Source organism: Osmia bicornis, chromosome 11, assembly GCF_907164935.1.
Source record: "Osmia bicornis bicornis chromosome 11, iOsmBic2.1, whole genome shotgun sequence".
Lineage (NCBI taxonomy): Eukaryota > Metazoa > Arthropoda > Insecta > Hymenoptera > Megachilidae > Osmia > Osmia bicornis.
In genome coordinates, this window is record NC_060226.1 from 4342356 (window position 1) to 4363284 (window position 20929).

The 20929-nt window shown below is 45.4% G+C and overlaps 2 protein-coding genes across 2 annotated transcripts; one reads left to right on the forward strand and one right to left on the reverse strand.

Moving 5' to 3' along the window:
- Positions 1-17: 17 nt before the first annotated feature.
- On the reverse strand, positions 18-1812 carry LOC114872399 (galactose mutarotase-like). The gene is made up of 7 exons (XM_046287789.1): positions 1715-1812; positions 1497-1627; positions 1193-1416; positions 974-1147; positions 642-886; positions 358-499; positions 18-285 (listed from the first exon to the last, which is right to left on the reverse strand). The coding sequence occupies exons 1-7, from the start codon at positions 1810-1812 to the stop codon at positions 85-87; spliced, it is 1215 nt and encodes a 404-aa protein (XP_046143745.1). The 3' UTR covers positions 18-84.
- A 7494-nt stretch (positions 1813-9306) lies between these two features.
- LOC114872398 (transcription factor Sox-21-B-like) lies at positions 9307-10799 on the forward strand. Its single transcript, XM_029179547.2, has one exon. It carries the CDS (start codon positions 9603-9605, stop codon positions 10569-10571), a length of 969 nt encoding a protein of 322 aa, XP_029035380.1. The 5' UTR covers positions 9307-9602; the 3' UTR covers positions 10572-10799.
- Positions 10800-20929: the final 10130 nt, after the last annotated feature.

Below are 20929 nucleotides of genomic sequence, written 5' to 3' on the forward strand. Positions count from 1 at the left end.
CTCTCTGAATAACGAGCACAGTAATTAGTTTTATATTGTTTTTTTTTTCTTTTTTTTTTTAATTAACGAGTCTGAAGTTTTTATTTATTTCCCAGACAATAAACCAAATTTATAAGTCATATCGTGAGCATAAACTTCACCGGGGTAAAGTATGCAGCAAGGAAAATTGCTTATGTTAATTGCATTGGGGTAGTTCTGGGGTGACATAACGAATCCACCGTGTCTTCGATACCGAACACCATCCTTACCCCAAATTTCTTTTTGTTCTTCGTACATTTCCGGTATCTGTAATGCATTTTATTCGACATTTCTGAACCTTTAAAAATCCTAATTGATCAAATATTTTAATTGTCTAACTTCGTCCTCGATGTTACAATAATCCTCGAAATCAGGGGGATAAACGCGATCGGGGTCTGGTAGATCATTTCCAGTGTAAAATTGCAAGCCTGGTTGATTCGAATATATCTCTAAAGTTCTTCCCGAATCGGGATGCAGAATTCTGGATGGAAATTTGGGAGAACCATAGCCGATATAAAAAATAATTATCAACCCCTTATAAAATTGACGATGTAACATTTTTCAACGTAAACATCTATTTTCATTGAAATTCGAAATTTCAGAAATATCTAATTTTCACATACCTTGCATGGAATCGATAGACCCAACAACTGGGACTGGTTATGCAGAGGTTCTGGTTGTAACCACCCCCTGGTACGTTGTAAAGCTGCCTCCTGGTTAACCGTGTCGGTAAACGTAGATCGTAAACTGTACGATCAACCGGATGTATAGCACCTGTCGGCAAATAGTTGGCTTTGATGTCCGCGAAGGTCCAACTTCCTGCGTTCATCGACACCAGGTGTTTCTTCATTTCATTTGGTCCAGTCGCCTGTAACAGATACAAAGGATACTCAATTAAAATAATTATTTTGAATTTTATTTTTTTTCCTTATGGAAATCGTTGGTAAATGATTACGTGGCCAGCGAGATTCATCAAGCAATTAGCAGTGATATTAGCAGGTGTTGATTTAGTAGCTGTCGCTCGTATGTTAATGTGAAGCTGATTATCATCCGTCCAAGAGTATTTAATTTGCGTTAGCATATTTCCTGGATATCCTTCGCTGTTTGCTGGACTTAAATGAGACATCACCTACTCGAAACAATATTTGAAAAAATATGTAACCATCTTAGGTACCGAAATACGAGTACTTAATCGTTTTCGCACCACGTGTTTGTTCATTATGTAAGAATTCCAATTAACATTGTCGAAGCCTTCAAAACCACCGTTCAAATGAGTAGCACAATCCTTGTCGTTGATCGATAACGAGTAAACCTTGTTTTCGACGTTCACTATACCATTCGAAATTCGATTCACCACCCGACCGATTATGCTTCCTATGTACCTGTGCTCCAAATAACCTGATTATATTTTCATGAATGTTCAAGAATCCTCGAGACCAGGATAGACACCCCGTTCAGATAAAAAAATTTCTTTTTACCATTCATGTCGTCGAATCCTAAGACAACGTCGCCCAGAATTCCTAGTTTATTCGGAATCTTGATCGATTGAATACCAGCACCCCAAGATATCAATTGCACCGATGCTTTGTGTTTATTGGTCATTGTATATCTGATCAAGCGTGTAACAAAACGATTGAAGAAAGTACTAAAGGAAATATTTACTTTTCTTTCTCTGTGATATCGAACAGCAATATACCTTCTAACGATTTCGTACGGTTTATTCTGTTCGTCGTGAATCGGCCTGGGTACAAATCCAAAACCATCCTCCTCGATGAAGGTATCCGCCGCGGACATGATGCAACGTGAACAAGAAATTTACCCCACTCCCCTTTTCCGAACGATTTAATTCTTCACGCTGAATTTACCTTCCTTGCATGTCTATCTCACCGAATTTCCGGTTTCAAATCACCATTCACCGAACCTGTTTACACGAGAATTTTTCCGCCAAAGAGGTTACGAAATTTCGACATACCTGTTCGAAATTGGGGGGCCAACTTCGCGTGGAAAAATGAAATTGAGTGTACATACACAACGAACTGTCGATTTTCAAAAGGGAGATTTGCAATTTTCTTCCATTCTCTCATAGTACAATTAAGTATAAAGTTTGTTAATTCTCTGTCAAGTTTGAAACAGCCGAGATAAGAATCGGAAGGCAACGGACCGCGAGCAAAAGCCATTACAAGAAATCAGGGTATTATCGCGGTTGCAAGCGAGCGACACAAATCCGACAAGCGTGTCTCGTTTTAACGCTTCGTCGCCGCTGTGACGAGCGATCCTGTAGAAGAGGAACGAGCGAGCAATGGGCGAAGGGTGGAAGGAAAACGGGAGAACCGCGAAGGGTATCCCTTGAGAACGTGGATTTTCTTTCTGCCAGCAGGCCCGGCTGATCAGTCTCAATTCCCGCGAAACGTTTCGAGGCTGTGAAACACTCGCTGGAAATAATTACATTAATGGCGTCGGGCCGGGAGAAAGCTGTTGGATACATCGATGGATGCCCACCCTCTGACGACAGTGTTCCTCGAGGAAAGCAAGCTCCCGCTAGTTTCAATGGCGAAACATGGAACTGACGGAATAATGCTCCACCCACGGGCTAAGGTATACAGTGACTTCCAAAAGTTTCTGATCAACCGTTTTTCACCAGATTATTAAAAAATCAGTCTCCAATGACGATAATTCATTCCACTAATTGCAAGTATCTTTGAGCAATTTCGATTAAAAGAAATATTTCTATCGTTTAGAAATAAATTTACCAAGACGCAGTAATTTTGAACTGATCAAGGTGGTCTAACCCCTTGATTGCATCAACCTCATTAAGAAATTCGCTAATTAGTTTTCTCGCGTTCTTTTTGTTACGCGTTATAGGATTGTTTCTTATAAATAAATAAATGAATCGTTGGTTTAGCCGGAAACTTTTGGCAACCACTGTACCAACGAGTGGGTGCACCCCACCCACCCCTACCGTTGCTTGCTGCTGTCGCACCTCGCGCTACGTCAACCCCCTCCAACTACACACACACACACACCCCGTAGCTTTCTTCTCGACAATGCATAATGCCATTCTGCCGCGGTAACGGCAACAATAAGCGCGCACGTCCTGCTGGAAAGTAATTATCTTAATGTCGACGAGCTGAGCGGCGACGAATGGAGAACACTCGCGCGACTCTGGCTGCCTTGTGAGAGGTATCCTCCTGGCTTGGTTACTCGCCTGCTTTACCCTTTCTCGCAGTTCCTTTCCTTTTGCTTTCCATCCTTCCTTCCTTCCTTCCTTCCTTCCTACCTTCCTTCCTTCCTTCCTTCCTTCCTTCCTTCCTTCCTTCCTTCCTTCCTTCCTTCCTTCCTGCCTGCCTTACTTGCTTGCCAGAGCTTCGTTGTTTCACTCTTGGATGCGGATTGTACGTAGCACAATATCGATGCTGCGAACCGTTGCCGCGATATCGTGACAAATCGTGTCACAACACGCGGCGGAATTGTCTTCGTGAATGCTGATGAATGCGTCTTGTAAGCGACTGAAACGCGGGTCTTGGTTTATTGCTCGCGAAAAGCTGAACTTGTTGTTGCGAAGAGTAAAAGAACTTTGGTCGAGTTTGGACTCGGGGTGGATTTTTTTTTGAAGCTTCAGAAAGGGTTTGTTGAATGGTACCGGGGTTCTTTGAGATTTGTAACGGGGGTAAAGGTTTTCTTTTGTAATGAAATTCCTTTAACGTTAAAAGTGTAATTATAAATTTGTTATAGGAATAACGGGGATTACAGAGTCTTAAGATTTCTAATACTTTCTCGCTATCGCTCGTAAGAGAAAAATAAACGAAGGAAGTTGATAAATCCGTTTATTCGAGATACTTAGGTGTCGATAAATTTTTGATTGCATTAAAATCGAGCCAGTGATCCTATCGGAGGCTGCGAACGCTATCGCGCAGCCGGTAATTCCATTGGTGTGCCTGCAGGCGAGAGATCCTTTGTAATCGACACGAGAAAGGGTTAGAGGAGCGAAGAGAAGAGTGGAGGGATAGGGAACGAAAGGATGAAGGAGGAAGGAAAAAGTGCGTTTTACCGTGACCACCCGGATCGTATTATTCACTTCTCTTTTCCAATCTCAATTAGTCATTACGTCTCACGGCATAGCTTCGATGCCCTCGTCGAAACTCCCTCGACGTCCGCGGCTGGTTTCTGCATTAATTGCGTCTACGTCGGTCTATGTGGACCCCTCTCACCACCTCCGGCAGCTCGTCGATTCGTCGCCTGATACGGGGGTGTTTCGACAGGGATTAGTGTCGACACCACGAACCGCATAATTCGCCCCCCTCTAGCCCCTCTCGTTCGCGTTTCGCTCCTCGAGAAAATCAGATCTGCGACCGAGTAACGCGATAATCAAGCCCTCCAAGACGGTGGTGTTTACGTAGTAAAATCCGCTCGCGGCTTTGTGATGATTCCCAGTCGTGCGTTATGCTCGATAATTGATCGTTACGAGCCGTTTGTATGAGAGGCTTCCTCGAAGTAGCTGCGAGACGACGCGACGCAGTGATTCAAGCAGTGCCGAGCTACCGCGACCGAATCTGCGGCTCGTACACAAGGTGAACCGAATTGTTCGATACATCGTTCGATACCGAATTTATATGTTGCATCAAAGTTACACGATTGTATAGAAGATTAACCGTCTCGCTGTGAAATATTTCTAACGAGCACTCTATCATTTTTGGCTCGTCTCGATATTGAAAACTGTTTGTGTGTGCTTACTATAATTACTAGACGCATTTAATCGTCCGTAGCATCGAAAGGGTTGAATAACGAATAAACAATCGTTGGAAAAGTTAGCATCTTACACGAAGAACCACCCAGTACATGGCACGTGTGCTCACGCATGGCGATGGGCTTCAGCCCGGTCGCCGGTTATTCGAACGTGTTCTTCAGGGGGTGCCCCAATCCCGACGCACGGTAACAGTGCACCTACTTCACCCTCGGCATCCAGGCCGCCCAACGACCCCCCTCATCCACCCACAAAACCGGAGAGGCAGTCGCTAATTACGCAACGCGTTCGAGCGTGTACGTCGGGGTGGCGACGTGGCACCGTCATGGGCCCGTGTATCCCTCGTCCACCCCCTCGTCCTTTCTACCGCCCCTAACTCTATCTTCTTCCCTCTTACCACGTCGCTTTCTGGTACTTTTACGATTGCCTATAATCACCCAAAGCACATTGCGATTACGTTCCGTTCTGCCCCACCTGCTTCCAGGACAAACCACCCCTTCTCTACCGATCCCTTCCTCTCCCTAGTCCTCCGATGTCGACGAGGAGGTTGCCTCTGCTAGCTCGTTCGCGTCGAGCAGTCGACTTAATTTGCAGGATCAACGTCGAAACGTCTCGCAGATAATCCGTCGCATCCGAATTACACGCTCGGTGTGCCGGCTGGATACGCCGAGCACCTGCGGATTTAACAGAGGAGGATGATTACTAATTAGCCGGGATTTTGCCACCTGAACGAGAACCGACCCATACGAGACACGGGATCTCGAAGGGGGAAGATCCTTCGTGCAACCGGGATCCGCTTTTCGGATGAGACTGGCTTTCCCGGCTTGTTTAGTAATTGAATGACGTTCAATTGGTAATTGTTCTCCGATTCTTTTTCAATGATGCAGTATTATCTTATAATTTTATTTCGGAAATTTTGAATCGAGTGTGTGTACCGTATATAACATTTAATTCCGAGATCTTCCAGTAGGTATAGTTAAAGTTCGTCAAAGTTTCACCATCAAATGGTTTGATCGTTGCACGATGAATTGATTTCAACGTTCGTCTATAGCATAGGCAATCAATTAACGTTACGCGTTTGACTAATTGTTCGGGCGTTAATTAATCGGTCATACTGTTCGACCGCAAGCGTGTACGCTTATCGAGTACGTTCTATAATGAAAGACGGAAGATCGGTGGAATTATGTATATCTCATTTGATCTTCTTTTTCATTAGGATGCTCCAGTAAAGATCGTAGGGCAAATGGAGGTCGAAATAGAGGATGAAAGGAAACTAGGAAGAAAAATGAGCCGCGAGCGATGCGAAAAAGTATTCGCGAGCTTGCACTCTCGAAATCGTAATCTCCGGTGAAACAAAGCTGGTTATTGTTCGGTTCCCCACGATTCTCGCGGCATTTCCATTGAGATCGACCTTGGCAATATCTCGATAGGGCACAAAAACGTCGACACAGAGTCCCCAGACAGATTTCACCGAGCCATTCGAAATTCACAGTAACCGGGGTAGGGTGGCGGTCGGTTTTGCGGAAGAGGACGAGGGCTGCGAAAAGATTTCGTCGCTAATGGCAATCATTAAACGAGGACAACGGGTTTTCATACGTGCAAACGCGAAGATATGCCGCGACCTCGTGGATCGCGAGATGAGTGAAAAGGAAGGTTGCCACGATTGGGGTGTATCTATCGCGCGAAGAGAAAGAGGGGGTCTATACTTAAATTACCTAGGAAGCATCGCTGGCATTCATACGTGAGATAAGCATTGTCATCCCGAGGGATTGTCTCGTAGACACCTCCACTGGCATATGCTTTATGTCGTAGCGGGGCTCGGAGAGACGAGGTACGGAGGGGCAGCAGTCGGACCTTTATTAGGTAGATAACCGAGATGCGAACTACGTTATATACACTAACCCTCAAAAGTATTTATCCATCCCTACTTTTTTCTACTCACCTAATACGCTTCTGATTCTTCCTCCTTTACGCGTTATATTTCATTTATTCGATAAAGCAACCGTTACTCTTAGTAACATTAATGATATCTTGACGATATTATCAATGGAACTTATTGATTATTGATAGCAACACCTTTGATGCCTTGAAGGTTCAAAGTATTACCTCGGTAACTAGACTTTGGTACATTAAATAAATGTTTAATAAATATTTTAAATATCATTCAAGAAGGTATAAGAAAACAATGCTGCTCTAAATTAATTTTGCAATGCTTAGTAATAATTCACTTTCAAAGATGGGTAAATACTTTTGAGCAATAGTGTAGATGTCCATTCACACGGAGCTGCCTCGTTTTACTCAGTTCAATGCTTAATGGAATTGAGTTCTTGTAAGCGTCCTCAGTCCCTCCGTCGCCATCCCCCGAGCTAGTCGCCCGGTTCGCCCACCGCCCAATCCGTGGCACCCCTCGGTAGGAGTCGAAGGGACGACGTAGGAGGAGGAGGAGGACACGAGATAATTGGTATTTTGTCTCGCCAAATCCTTTGTATCTCGAGTTTTAATTGACTTCGAGATTTTTCAATACCAATTTGCACCCAACTGCATAGAGAAGTAGGGGTGTATTCGTAGCCCGCGCGACTTGTGTGCGCCCGCTCGGACGTGCACGTATTTCGCAGAATCCGACCTGACGGAATGGCGACCATCCGTCGACGGGATTTTTTTTTTCTCTCCTACCCGGCAAGAGTCCGGCTCCACATTTTTTCCCTCTTTTTTCGCGCTCTAATCGTTTCCTCCCTCTGTTTACCGTTCTCTTATTGGCTACGCTCTCACCCCCTCGGCTTCGACGTACGCCATAGACGAATTTTTTTAAATGGGAAGAGATTTTGATAACGGGCTTTTGTTCAACCAGGATATTTTATTCCATAGATCGCCGCCATTATACGATATCTATTTAAAAATTCAATTTAAAATTATATCAAGGAATTATCCTTAATCCTTTTCGGCGTTATGAAAACTTCACCCGTCTAAAGTGAAAGGAGTGGTTTTGTTAATTCGATAAACAATTCTGGGAAATTACAGAAATATTAGCGCGTGCAGTGTACGGAACGTCTATTGCTAGTCAAACGACGAGGCATGGCATTCCGTTCGAAAACGCAGGAAGCTTAATCGATTATTTGGAAATCGAAGTAAGGAGACACCGCGGCGAGGCGTACGCGCCTTCGCGACACAAAAGGATAAACGACTAATGCAGTTCAAGCAACGAAGAGAGGTAGAGAGAAAGATATAGAGAGAGCTTTTATTCGTTCGCATTGCTGAATGTCCTTTGGGAGCCGAGGGCGCGGTGAGTCGAGATTGGGAAAGGGGCACCGCTCGCTCCTTTCTCCGCTGTTGCTTTCCATTCTAATCCAAGTGCCTGTCGTCGAGAGATTTTTTGCATTGTTCCTGAGATTTCCCACAGGAAAGGAACCGGCAGATTTCAGCCCATCATTGTTTCTACGAAGAAAAGAAGGACGCGAACGAATGCGAATTCTGATTAATTACTCGACGAAACGACCTCGGATTAGTCACTCATCCCCTTCAGAGAAACGGTGTTAATGATTCATCCCGTAATCGTGTCAGATCATTTCGTCTCCAACAGAATTGATTCCGTCGAATTAAAAATTCAACAAGAAAATTGTATTTTCATCGAATTGCTTCGAGTTCGTTGCATAAATGCGCCTAAAAATGGGAAGCACTCGAAAAACTGTGTATTTCAGTGCTGCAAATAAAAAGAAAGGAACTTCGCTGAAACTGCTCGTTGCAACAATAACAAATTGTTACCCTTTTTTCGAAAAAATATTACACTCGAAATGTGCATGTAAAAAAGAGAAGTAAAAATAACAAGTTATTTTGCTTGAAAGTCTGACTCTAGCCCAAGCAAACATTCCACGCACCCTTGTGGAACAATTGAAATTGTGGTCTATCGAGGTCAGCAGAGCGCAGGTGCAAGGAGATCCAAGAGAAGGACTTAATTCAATGGAAGATCCTCGAGCTCGTTGACCAAGAATCCTCCTCGCGTTCTCTAGACGGCGCGACGGACCAGAAGGGTTGAGGGGATGGGAGCGAACGTAACCAATTATCGCGCGAAATCGCACCGATGGTGGCGTGCAAAGCGGTAGAGGAACAGAAGTAGTCAATAACGGGCAGCCTATACGCTATTTGTACTTCATCGTATCGAGGTAATCGATAATAATAATTGCAGCTCGCGGTCTCCGAGGCAGCAGCAGCAGCAGCATCAGCAGCAGCAGCAGTAGCAGCCCTCCTTAGTTCGATGTGGTACAGAGGGGTTGCTGTTGCTGGTTCGGTGTGCTGGTGTTACTTAGTGGGGAGAAAGGGTAGAAAAGGTATATACGCGTGCACCGAAGCAACTTGGACGAATAGCGTGAAGAGGGTCGGTTCGTGGGCGCGGCGTACGACGCGCTGCGTCGGTTCCGCCCTCGAAATCCAACCAGACAGGGACAACCAGCGGGGAAAAAGGAAGAGAGAAAGAGAGAGAAAGAATGGATCCCTCCAGCAGGTCGTGGACCGGTCCTACAGACAGTCCACGCTCAGTCGACACCGGCACTCCATTCGAGCACGTTCGACTGTTTGCCGCGCTCTCTAACGTCCAGTCGATCTCGTTGCTCATTGTTAATAACAGTTTTTTTCTTTTTTTTCTCTTCGAATCCGGTGTTACTTCCGTTCCGGCGATCCTTCGAACGAGGAAGGACGAGAAAAGATTGATCAGTGGATGCCCGCGAGGATAAAGACGATCATCGAGCGCGACGAAGGTCCGCTCGCGTGTGTGTGAAAAGTTTGAGATAGAAGAAGCTTGACGGGGTGAAACTATATAAAAATCGATACGTCGATACACACAGCTGTGACCATGATGAGCTCTCATCAACAACATCCCGGCTACGGGTTTCTCTCGGGCATGGACCTGCACTCGGTGCACCACGTGAGCCAGGACATGAACGTAAATCAACAATCAGTGTCGTCGCAGGAGCAGCACATCAAGAGGCCGATGAACGCGTTCATGGTGTGGTCGCGGATCCAAAGGAAGAAGATCGCCTTGGATAATCCAAAGATGCACAATTCAGAGATATCGAAACGACTGGGTGCCGAGTGGAAGTTGCTGTCCGACAGTGAGAAGAGGCCGTTCATCGACGAGGCGAAGCGTCTGCGCGCCATGCACATGAAGGAACATCCTGACTACAAGTACCGTCCACGAAGGAAACCAAAGGTGCCGGTGTCCGTGGTGCCAGGCAAGGGAGGTTCCATGAGTCCAGGTGGTTTCCCCAGCTTCCCTTTGCCGCCATACTTCGCCGCACCTGCCGCCCCGGTCTCTCATCACCATCACCATCCGCATCCGCTCGATTATCCGCCACTACCGCCGTATTTCGGCTCCGCCTTCGACGCCGTCCACCTGAGCAAGCTGGTGGCCGGCAGCAGCGGTACCGGATCAACCTCCTCTGCCGCGGCCGCTGCAGCAGCGGCTGCCGACGCGGCGAACAACAACGCGGCATCCGCGGCTGCTGTGGTCAGTAGCTTCTACTCCGGATTCTACTCGTCGCCGACGACAGCAGGTAAGCCGTATCCGACGACGGCGTCTCACCTGGGACCACTGTTTCCTACCGGACATCACACGATGGCTGCGACAGGGCCGCATCCACCCCTCATGTTCTCATCCTCGTCGACGACCGGCTCTGGGAGCATCGTAACCACCACCAGCAGCCCGGGCAGTAGCCCAGGCTCCACTCCGATTCCGTCGTCCCATCAGCAGGTGTCCACACCGACCACGTCGACCACGCTGGACTTGGAACAATTGCGCAGACCGGTCTCCGTGATATTCTAGACCCGTAGATCCGTCTAAAGGGAACGAGACGCGTCTCGTCCAGGGTTTGATAGATAAACGCGCATCGAGAACCACGTCCGTGGGACGCAACAGCGGGCGCAGGCTTACTTTTTCAAAATCGCACGCAAGCGTGTGTAAGTACGTTCTAAAGCGCGGGAAACTCGACGATATTGTATTTATAATCGCGATGCTCGAGAGCCGACAGGGATTCGGATACAGAGAGGAGGCATTCACCGTGAGAATTCTTTTTCGCTTTGTTGTTTCTTTAGGCAAATTCCGAGGGGGCGGTTGGAAGTATGATAGATTTCCAAGGTTGACCCAGGCCGATTGCGAATCGACCGAAGCGGCGTTCGGGGAAGGTTCGCCGGCAACCACGCGGATAATTGAATTAGCATATTAATGCGTTGGAACAAAAGAGCCGTTTAGGACCGGATTCGTTTTGCTTTATTGAATGGGCTGTATTGTGCGACGCGCTGCCCCGTGGAACAGGAACCCGGTCCTCTCCCTTCGGGAGGTGGAGGGTATTGTTTTCAAATAATGTTTTCTAATTGCGGATGTGCCTTTTACCTGTCGCCTGGTCATCGAGATCAATAGAGCCAGCCTCGGAAAAAGTCGTCGAGGTTTAGAAAATATTCGAACCGCCTTACGATCCATTGTTCCGCTCTTTTGATTTCGAGCTGGCTTGTGTCACCTACGTGGACGATGTTCGTGCCGTAGTCAGGGCGAAATTGTTGGCTCTTGAGCATCGTTAACCGTTCGTTTTAATATATCGTTTATACGGATGTAAATAGATCGTAATATACAATCGGCGTAGGTTAAGGAACGGAATAGTTGTCGTGGGACGGCTCGTTCGGTCTGGGTTAAGTCTTGCATCGCCCACAAACGCGCGAACAACGCTCGTTCCGAGGAACGATAGTACATCGATGATCGAATTTCGGGGACACCTCTGGAGATTTTTCTTTTTAGCGAACGATCGTGTTTCGTCCAACACCTCCGAAGGATGGTAAGCACTCGCCGGCGAGCAAACTCGTATGTGATACTCTCTGCGTTTAATCCGCGGATCGTCCGAGTGGCCCGCGTTACTCGAGGTTCACGATTTAACCATGATTTCGCGAGTTCGTGTTTTCGCGAGGTCGTTCAAGTCTGTCCCAGAAGGTAGAATTTCAAGCGACGAACAGGAAACGCTTTGAGGAATTTCGCTTGATGCGCTTGCAATTTTGTTTTCGGTTCGTTATCATTAGTAGAATCATTTTCAAATTTTTCTTCGAGCAAAGTTGAAATTTCACAAAGCGTTTCTCGCTCATAATTTCGCAACGCTATTTTACTAAGCTCTTCTCCGAAAAGCATTTTCGTCGCCGTGGTCCGAATGTAAATGGACCAAATCGTTAACTGTGATTTCGTTACGTCGTAACAAGCGCGCGCGTTCACGCGAGAGCGTTCGCGATTTCAAAGCAACCAATCCACGTGTACGTGTCGTTTTTTTCGTAGATTTTAAAGTCGCCACGTACCTCTTGTTGTAACATTAACGTTTAGAGCACACAAGAAGCGCGTACGCGAAATTGTTGCACCGTGTATAGGATTATTATTTATGAAGAACGATCGTGTCCAGCGAATGATTTGTTTCTTCTTTTTCATCGCTGTTTCTCGCTGTTCGATTTTTCTCTTGTATACTTTCTTCGTCTTGTTTTTGCACACCCACACACACGACATGTATTTATATGTATATACAATATTTGTGCACACTCGTCGATGTTGTCGTCCGAGGATTCGTGAAACACGCTAGTCCGTAGAAAGGAGCGAAAAAATTTTGTCGACGCGTCGCTTTGTACGTTGCGTTTTGTTTTTCATGAATGAATTGTTATTATTTGTTGGTAGCGATCGTGTAACGCGAACGATGTTCATTGAATTCACGGGAGCGAATTTTATTGTAAAAATGATGCTCGTTGTTGTCGAGCACCGGATAGAGGGATCATTCGATAAATAAAGGGACAGACACGAGTAAATATAATAATAATCTTTCGTTATAATTATTTAGTTTTCTTATACAAGCAGAACAGGGATCAGCGTTTAAAAATTAGCCCTCCTTTCTTCCGAATCACAGCTACTGGTTTCTACAATTATCGAATGATCCTGATAATCACCAAGCGACCGAACAGAACGACGAAACAGAAAGGAACAATTGTCTCTTACCGTATATGTGCATATATTTATTATTATCGACGAATCAAAGTAATAAATGACTCTATGAATTTCATTAATTCGCCTCTATCTATCATTTCCACCAAGATCCAAGAAGAAAAGAAACGAACGAAAGCACTCGAAAATGAACAAGAAACGACTATAGCTATCGAGTGATTGTTCCTTGAAACTCATTTCAACCCCTAACCGCCGCGCGATGTCAGCGTAAGATGGATACCGTTCGCTCGAATTCGCATCGAGCCTCTTGGTCTAGGCGAGATCGATCGAGTGTCAGGTATCGAATGAATCTAAAGCGATCGGGAATCAAGATCGAAATCGGTGGAAGGGCGAGGTGCGATTCGCACGGAGAACGCGCCAGCTGCAGGTCCCGAGACGAAATTCGTAACCTCGAATTTCCTTTCGCGACACTGGAGAAGCTGACGACCATTGAAAGCCGTGCAGCAGGGAAAGAGAATGGAAAATAAAGGAGAGAAAGAAGCAGCAGAGGAGACGTCAGGTTCTCGTCAAACGGCACCTCTCCTCGTGCACCCTTCTCGCGTGTATACACTCTTTTTTTTTTCTATTATTATTTCTTTTTTCTATGCACGTTCGGTCGGTGCATTGTAAAGTCTCGCCCTGATTTCGTAGAAGGTGACCACCCTTTGCTATTATGGGGCGCAATAGCGAGCAAGAGAGACGATCTCTTCTCTTCGTTCACCACGTCACCCCAATGGGCATTGCGTTTCGCTATAACTACCCTCTGTTTAGAGGCCAATTGTATCGGCGCGGGGACCTTTTTACTCTTTTCACCCTAAGAAACCCCGCTGGCTCTGTTGGCCTGTCTCCTCGGTAGGGTGCGCACTTTTCTCTCTCTTCTTTCCGCCCTTACTCGCTCAGCTCGTGTGTACATTATACGCGTACTCTTATGCGTTCTCGCGTACCGATAACCTCCGGGGCGAGAATTCCCTTTTCACCCCTCCGCTTCCGGTCCGACTTCTTGACCACCCTTCGGTCACGGTTCCACGTTCTCAAACGGTCTTCCGCGAAGAGGGAGAAACCGAAAACGTATCGCGAATAAGCAGAGGAATAAGGGTTGTTCGAACGCTTCTATTCCTCTCTGGATTTATTTCTTCGAAAACTTTTCACCGTGTAACGATTCAAACTCGCAAACATCAAATAAACGAACGAATCGTCGCAGGATACGCGTCGAAAGTTGATTCAAAAGTCATAGTTGCTCTTCACATTGAAACCCCTCGATTGACGTCCGTTGCTATAAGTACACTTACGTCCCAGGGAAGTCAAAAGAGGAAACTGACAAACCGTGGCTCGACTCGGTCGAGAAACAATCGAGACGGGTGAGTGAAAAAAAAAAAAATGAAAGAGGCAGAAAAGAAAAGCATTATCGTAGTCAAAGTGGTCCGGTCAGGGCTCTTTAACGAGATCATTGTCGAGGCTGACTGGTAGGCAAGAAAAAAAAAAGTGTTTCAAACGTATGTACAGCCAGGTACTAGTCGGCACTCGATTCCGGCCATTGTTTGCGTCGAACGGGTTGAAACAATGTCCACTTGGGGCACAGCAGTGCTCTCCTTCGAATGATATAATGCACTTAACTGTTTTGCAATGCCTGGACGTCGAGTGCTCGAGGTAGCTGTCGTAAATGGAAAAGTGGCATCCCGAGGAGCGCCAACCGAGGAAAGCAGCCTCGAGGGGGTGGTTACGAGAAACGAATTCGTTTCCTCTCGACTCGGTTGCATTATTAAAGCATCGTTCTTTGTGAAACCTTGTCACTTCATTCTGAATACCATTCTGATGGTATTCCCGGACATTTGGTTCAAGAACGGGCCACGAAACGTTACGATGAATTCACGAATAACAACATATGCCGCGACTTATGGCTAGATTGTAAACGATTGCGCTTACGGTGACGATGGATTCAGAAGGTTATCAGAAACCGTAACGGGGGAGGGGGGATTCCGTTCTCCTTGCGATGATTAGTTAATTAAACGTCGCTGGAGTGATCGCGAAACCGCGCCACGGAATCCGTTCGAGCACAAAGGCGTTCCTCCGCGTCGTTTGCTGGGAAAACCGGAAACCTCTTGGATGCGGGTGAGATTGATTGAAAAATAGGGAACAGACGACGCCACGTGCTCACCCTTTCCGTCACCCCTTTTTCCTTGCTAATGGATGAATTCAACCTTTCCCGTTAAGATGAAACGGAGCAAGGTTGTGTAACTGCTTCCAGGGGAAGGAATTGGCAATATTCGCGCAAGGGATGTTTAGAACAATCTAAAGACGACTTTGATGTGCATACAACTCGTAAAAAGTGAGTTTAATGCTTAAACTTTCGAAGTTCTAAAGGGAACTTCTGAACTAAATAATTAAGAAAACCACTTAGTTACCCTTTCTCTGTCGAGGGTATAAAGGGTTCAACATTTATCAAGCGATAAGTCCCTTTGCCATCGGTGCGATTGTTTTCGTTCGAAGAAGTGGGGGGGTCGGAAACGCGCGAAAAGTCGTCGCCGATGGCATTCGGCCCTGTTCTTGGCCCACTTTTAGTACCGAGCCTCGAAAAACAAGCCTTTCCCATTTCGAACAATACCGGTCGCCTTATTCCCGCGCGACTTTCCTTCGCTGAACTTCCTGCGCCGTTGTTACCGCCACGACAATTATTCCTCGAGCACCGCGACGCTCGAAACGACAATCGGTCGGGCGAATTTCTTCCGCGGCGAGAAGCTTTCCTCGAGGAAGCCGGTTGTGCCTTGGAACAATATCGCGAAGAATTATATTTTTCTCTCTCTCTCCGCGAAAGACCTTTGAAAATCAAGAACGTAGCCACGAGCTCGAATCGTGTTGAACATAATCCGAAGAATCGCTCGAATGAACGTTGGTAAATTGCATTCAACTTTTGTGCCGATACGTTGCAAGACGGCATTCTCAGCCGGCGATTTTTCAACCCGACGATACGGTATAGATTCGTGAAATAGTAACGAAACGGAGCCTGAGGTGGCACAGTCGAGAACAATTCTTAAAATTCACCGAGACTTTTCCACCCCCAAGTTTATTCGTACAAAACTTTTCGAAACAAATGATTAAAGACTTTTCGAGCCTGTACCTCGATGAAAGAAACATCATTACGTCCCGATATTCTTTCATTTTCCTGACAATAGAAGAAAGCCTTTCCAACACATTTTCTCATTTTCTATTTGTTTTACACACATAAAATTATGTTGCATCTTGAAAGAATTTAGAAAGAACCTAACTATTATTAAAGCATCGTTTCCGCTCGCTCTACAGTTAAGAATGTTTCAACCTCTTCTTAAGTACAATGCACACGATCATAATAACATTCTCAGTTGCGTATCCATATTAAGGTATCGCGAGCGTTTACACGACAGAAAGGGATGTTTCTTTATTTTTTATTATTATTTCCTCCTCACTAATTTCTTTGCAACGCCGAGGGATCGTTGGTCCCTCGTCCGACGATACGTTTCTCCCTGTACGAGGACCCTCGTGCGTGTTATTTACGGGATATCCGCCTCGCATCAAGGAGAAGAGCCTTTCAGAGCCGACATGTAGCAACGACTGCACGAAAAAAGTCGGCCGATGCAATGGCCGCATCAAGTGCATCGGATGAATGCACGAGTCCTCGGCTGTCGGTTCCACCGACAATCACCGACACGCAGGGATAGAAATTTCAGCGGTGCCAGTGGATGTGCGTAAACCACCGAAGACGGTTCTTGGATAGAGGGGTTGCAGTGCGGTGAATAAGGGTTGCGAAGGCGAAAAGAAAGGTAAAAAGGGGGGATGGGGGGAGAAGCAGCGAGATGCCACTCTCTGTGGACACTGGCGGTTCTCTTCTTTCGGGGAAAACGCATCCCTTGACCCTCGACCGGGGAAGAGAAAAGGAGTTCGTGAATGTAAAAACCTTTTAATGGTCTCTGCGCGTCCGGGACCCTTTTAAGAATTTCGTTTCTCTTTTTCCCTTTCGGGATGAATAACCGCGACTGATGCCACCGGTACCACGTATCATTCGCGAGTACGCGTAGAGGACGTTCAGTCTGGGATAAAATGGATAGGACACTTTTACATGTTTTTATGTTTCGTATAATTAAAAGAAGAAAATGCACCCTTTGCACGCCCTGTGGATTGAGTATCTCCTTCAGAGCGGGCACATTAAATCTTCAGTTTACATGATGTACAGCAAAGAAGTTAAAGAAAAGGAATGTTTGCCAATCTAATATTTATAGATTTCCTGGGTAATGTTTAATAAACATTTGCCCCGACGATGAAAGCGTTTATAACGTTTTCCTGCATTTTACTATAATCGCTTCTACCCTCCCGAAGGATCAAATCAACCCGACATTCAAAACGGAACTCGATTTTCGATCAATTACTATTTTAAAACGCGTTGAACAAAAAAAAAAAAATGCGAAACAAAGGGTGAACTAGCGTCAAATCGGCAAACGAGCGTCCGTGCAATTAACGCAGGACGAAAATTACGGGGGACGAGCGTTTAACGTTCGAAAGAGGCGGCACCATCCACGAACGCCCCTTTAGCCGCATAAAGCTTTGGAAAAACATTCGAGGGTTCGCGCATAAATGTTTCTTTCAGCATTATCGGTGCTCGGTGAAGGAAGGGGAGAGGTAGGAGGAGAGCTTGGTTTCTCGCCACTTGAAAAATATCGTCGCGAGTCAAGATTCTACCGGGCTTTGGCATAATATGACCGGGGTTTTCGAGTGGGCCGTGGGTTCTTGCCCTCTTTCAGCCCCCCCCCCCCCCCCCCTCTCGGCCGAAGTCTCCTTTTTTGATTCCTTCCTTCTTTTCGAACGCCATTATGCCTCGTTCTTACGATTCGCGATGTCGAGTGCGTGCAAGCATTGACCTTTGGCCCCCACGAATGAAAACGCGATGGGGTCCTTTCTTTTTTTCACCCTCGAGTGGGTCATATTCTCTATTCGAGAGTCACCGTTCCATCGTTCTTGATACCACCCTTTTGTCCCTTCTTTTTACGCTAAACACAACTCCTACCCGTCGGTTTGCTATTTTCATTATCGCGAACGAGATACTGAGTCAGCGAAACGATATATTTTTCAAATTCATTTATCAGATTTTCAACTTGTACTCGTAAAGCTTTTTCATACAAAAGATGGTGATCATGCATTGATCGTTTCATGATTCATTTTTCAGCATTTTACAATGAAGAGGTTAATCGTGCAATAAGTCGTTCAATCACGCAACAATATTTCTAAATTAAACGTATGCTCTAACCTGTTACGATGCGAAGCTGCCTTCAGCGATTAAAAACAAGCCTAGATCACTTTTTCCACATGATTTTCACTTTCATTTGACAAAACAAACACGAAACATTGACAGTGACTCGCGAACAACGTGAATTAAGTTACGTGACACGAAAATATGCGCGCGCATATACGCGATTAACTTCACACGAGTTCGATATTTTCGATCGATTCAAATCGATCTCAGTGTTCTCGCGAAGCTGACCGAGTGACGCCATGCGGGTGGCGTCATTTAGTTTCGTGAAAGCAAACAGTAAAGAGTGTTACTTGTCTAAAGCGCGAGTGCGGGTGACAATAGTGATTAGAAGTGGCTCTTGCGACAGCAGACTCTCGAACAATAACAACGGGACGCCGGTGAACAAAGAGGGGACCCCTGTGCTCGCAGCAGATTTATCCATTGCGGTTAAAATCACGCTCCGCCTCTGAGATTGCGGGAGGGCATGGACGCGTACGGGTAAGTGTAGTTCATGCATATAATCGTACGTGTATTCTTTCACACCCGGCGGCATTGTTATGTCGGTCATAACCACCAATGGCAACGTAAACCTGCATTTATTTAGCAGCTGCTAGCCAAAAACACGACACAATGAAAATATTGTCGCGGTGAGAAAGTACGGTCGCGTCGTGACTCTTTGTGTCTTTTGGAACGGTTCATTCGTGCGACCGTACTTCGTGACTTGAGAATCTTTCGACGATTTTCATAGAAATTAATATATTAGCATAGAAAATTGCATCTTATTATTCGATTAAGAGAAAATATAATTAAAGAAGGATATTAGAAAGTTGGTACCGATCGAATTACAATTTAATATTTCATTATTACCATCATAATTGTCATTGGTGAGTTGAAATTTAGTTTAATAGGTTAAGTATCGAGGTTAAGTACAAAGAATAGGTATTGTTCAGAATGAATGCTCCGTTATAAAATTAAACGTTACTTTTGTTCGAGTAATTAACAATGTAATTGTTCGAATCACAAGTATCGCAAGTGTCGCTTGCATCGATTGACGTCATGTTTCTTACTCTCGTTTTTATAAAAGTGACCTGATACCCATTGAACAATTACCATATTATTCAACTTTTATCTTTCGAAATTCGATAACTTCTCTTATAAAAACAAGAGATAATGTACGATAGAAACCCGAACCACCATTAATCGCGCATGATAGGCATTAATAAAGCTCGCGGAATAAAAAGTACCCGCCAAAAAAAACGATGGCGCGTCAGTTGAAAAAAAAGAAAATGGCCGGTGTGTATTTGGCGACTAGTTGTCCATAAGCCTACACAATTTACAATAGCATTGTTCGCGGTCGGTCAGGGGCGGACGATGATTTATCGAAAATCGTCATTTCGTTCGAAAATTCGCGACCCCCGTTTTGGTGGCGGGGATGCGCAACAATGAGTCGCTTGTCAACGTCGGACAAACTAATCGAATCAGTGCGCGGATTTACTGCCATCGTCCACCCTGCACCCCTTCCTGCGGGCTGAATGAAAAAAGGAAAAAAAAATGTATATGACAGTGTGTCTCCTCGCTCGTTTGAATGCGAATAAATGGCGCTGTATGATGACGATGGTGCGGTGGTTACGGTGAATGGGTCCAACTAGAATGAACGAGAGAGAGAAAGAGAGAGAGAGAGAAAGGGAGACAATGCGATACAATGGGACAGGGTGCGAGCGAAAGAGTAGAGGACAAGCGGAACGTAAAAGCGTATGTTTTGTCTCCGATTGTGCGGCGATGATTGATGATGCGGTTAATGGTATTTTATTAGAGACACTTTGGAGGGTCAATAGACAACGGCTCGGATGAATAATAACTCTGTTACCGCGTTACTTATTAGGATTACTCCGCGACGTTGTTTCTGTCCGGGTCCGATCATTAGGGTGCTCGTTGTTGCTCGTCTCTTGCTGCTGTCTTTATTTGTTCGACGGATATTGTACCTCGTACCCGTCTGCATGAATAATTAACGCGTTAATGCGTCTACGAATTACGAGAAAGTTGCTTCGCGATAGAAACGTTACGAACAGAGAATCGTAGACACGAGGATTACTGTTTCCTTTGAATGTTCAAGTTTCTTAACAAATGAGATTCCACGGGAATTGGTAGGATCTTTGTATAGGAAAAATTTATTGATTTATTGATTCTGATGCTGGAAGGAGAATTTCTCGACGACGATTTTTGGATTGCTGGCTATAATTAACTACGACCGGGGAAAAGTCAACTAGCCGTCCATAAACTTACAGTTAAGATTATGGCCTGCACCGATGCGACCTTTAATATAATGTCCATTTACGGCTGTTTGTCTTATTACAAGCGCGTCTGGTTTATTGGCTATTACCTCTGAAATGGCTAGATTTGTTTGGGACGATCCTTTCTTGGATTAATTCGTGAACAATGAAAGGGAACGACACGCGCATCGGTCAATTTTCTTCCGTTTTTATGCTTTTATGAAGAACCTTTCGACTCTTTTATACTTTCTTTCTTTCGTTACTTTTATTATTTTCAATGATAAACGTTTCAGTTATCTTGATATAACTAGCTTTTCTGAATAATCTAATTCGCAAACCTATTAGCGTTTCATTGTTCTTCATTAATTTCTAAGAGAATTACCATTTCGAGTCGATATATTCGAAGCATACCTCATGCCACGTGTACTCCAGAAAGCTCGAGGGCCAGGTAGAAGGTAGAAGGGCAGTAAACCGGCCAGACCAACTTTCCCCGGTGTTTGCGTTCCCAATGTAACTGTTTTCTGCGAATAATCTCATTACTCGAAGGGTCGTTATACGACGCGGCAATCCATTGTCGTGTACCTTTCAGCTTGTGAGGTCACGATATTGCAAACAACGTCACTGTCCGTCCCTTTTTTTCCCTCTCGACAGGCATT

Coding starts and splice junctions, on each gene's coding strand:
- LOC114872399 (XM_046287789.1), bottom strand. CDS start 1,812: ATGTCCGCGGCGGATACCTTCATCGAGGAGGATGGTTTTGGATTTGTA. Junction 1,417..1,496: donor AGGATTCGACGACATGAATG/GTAAAAAGAAAT, acceptor AAATATAATCAG/GTTATTTGGAGCACAGGTAC. Junction 887..973: donor TGATGAATCTCGCTGGCCAC/GTAATCATTTAC, acceptor TATCTGTTACAG/GCGACTGGACCAAATGAAAT.
- LOC114872398 (XM_029179547.2), top strand. CDS start 9,603: ATGATGAGCTCTCATCAACAACATCCCGGCTACGGGTTTCTCTCGGGC.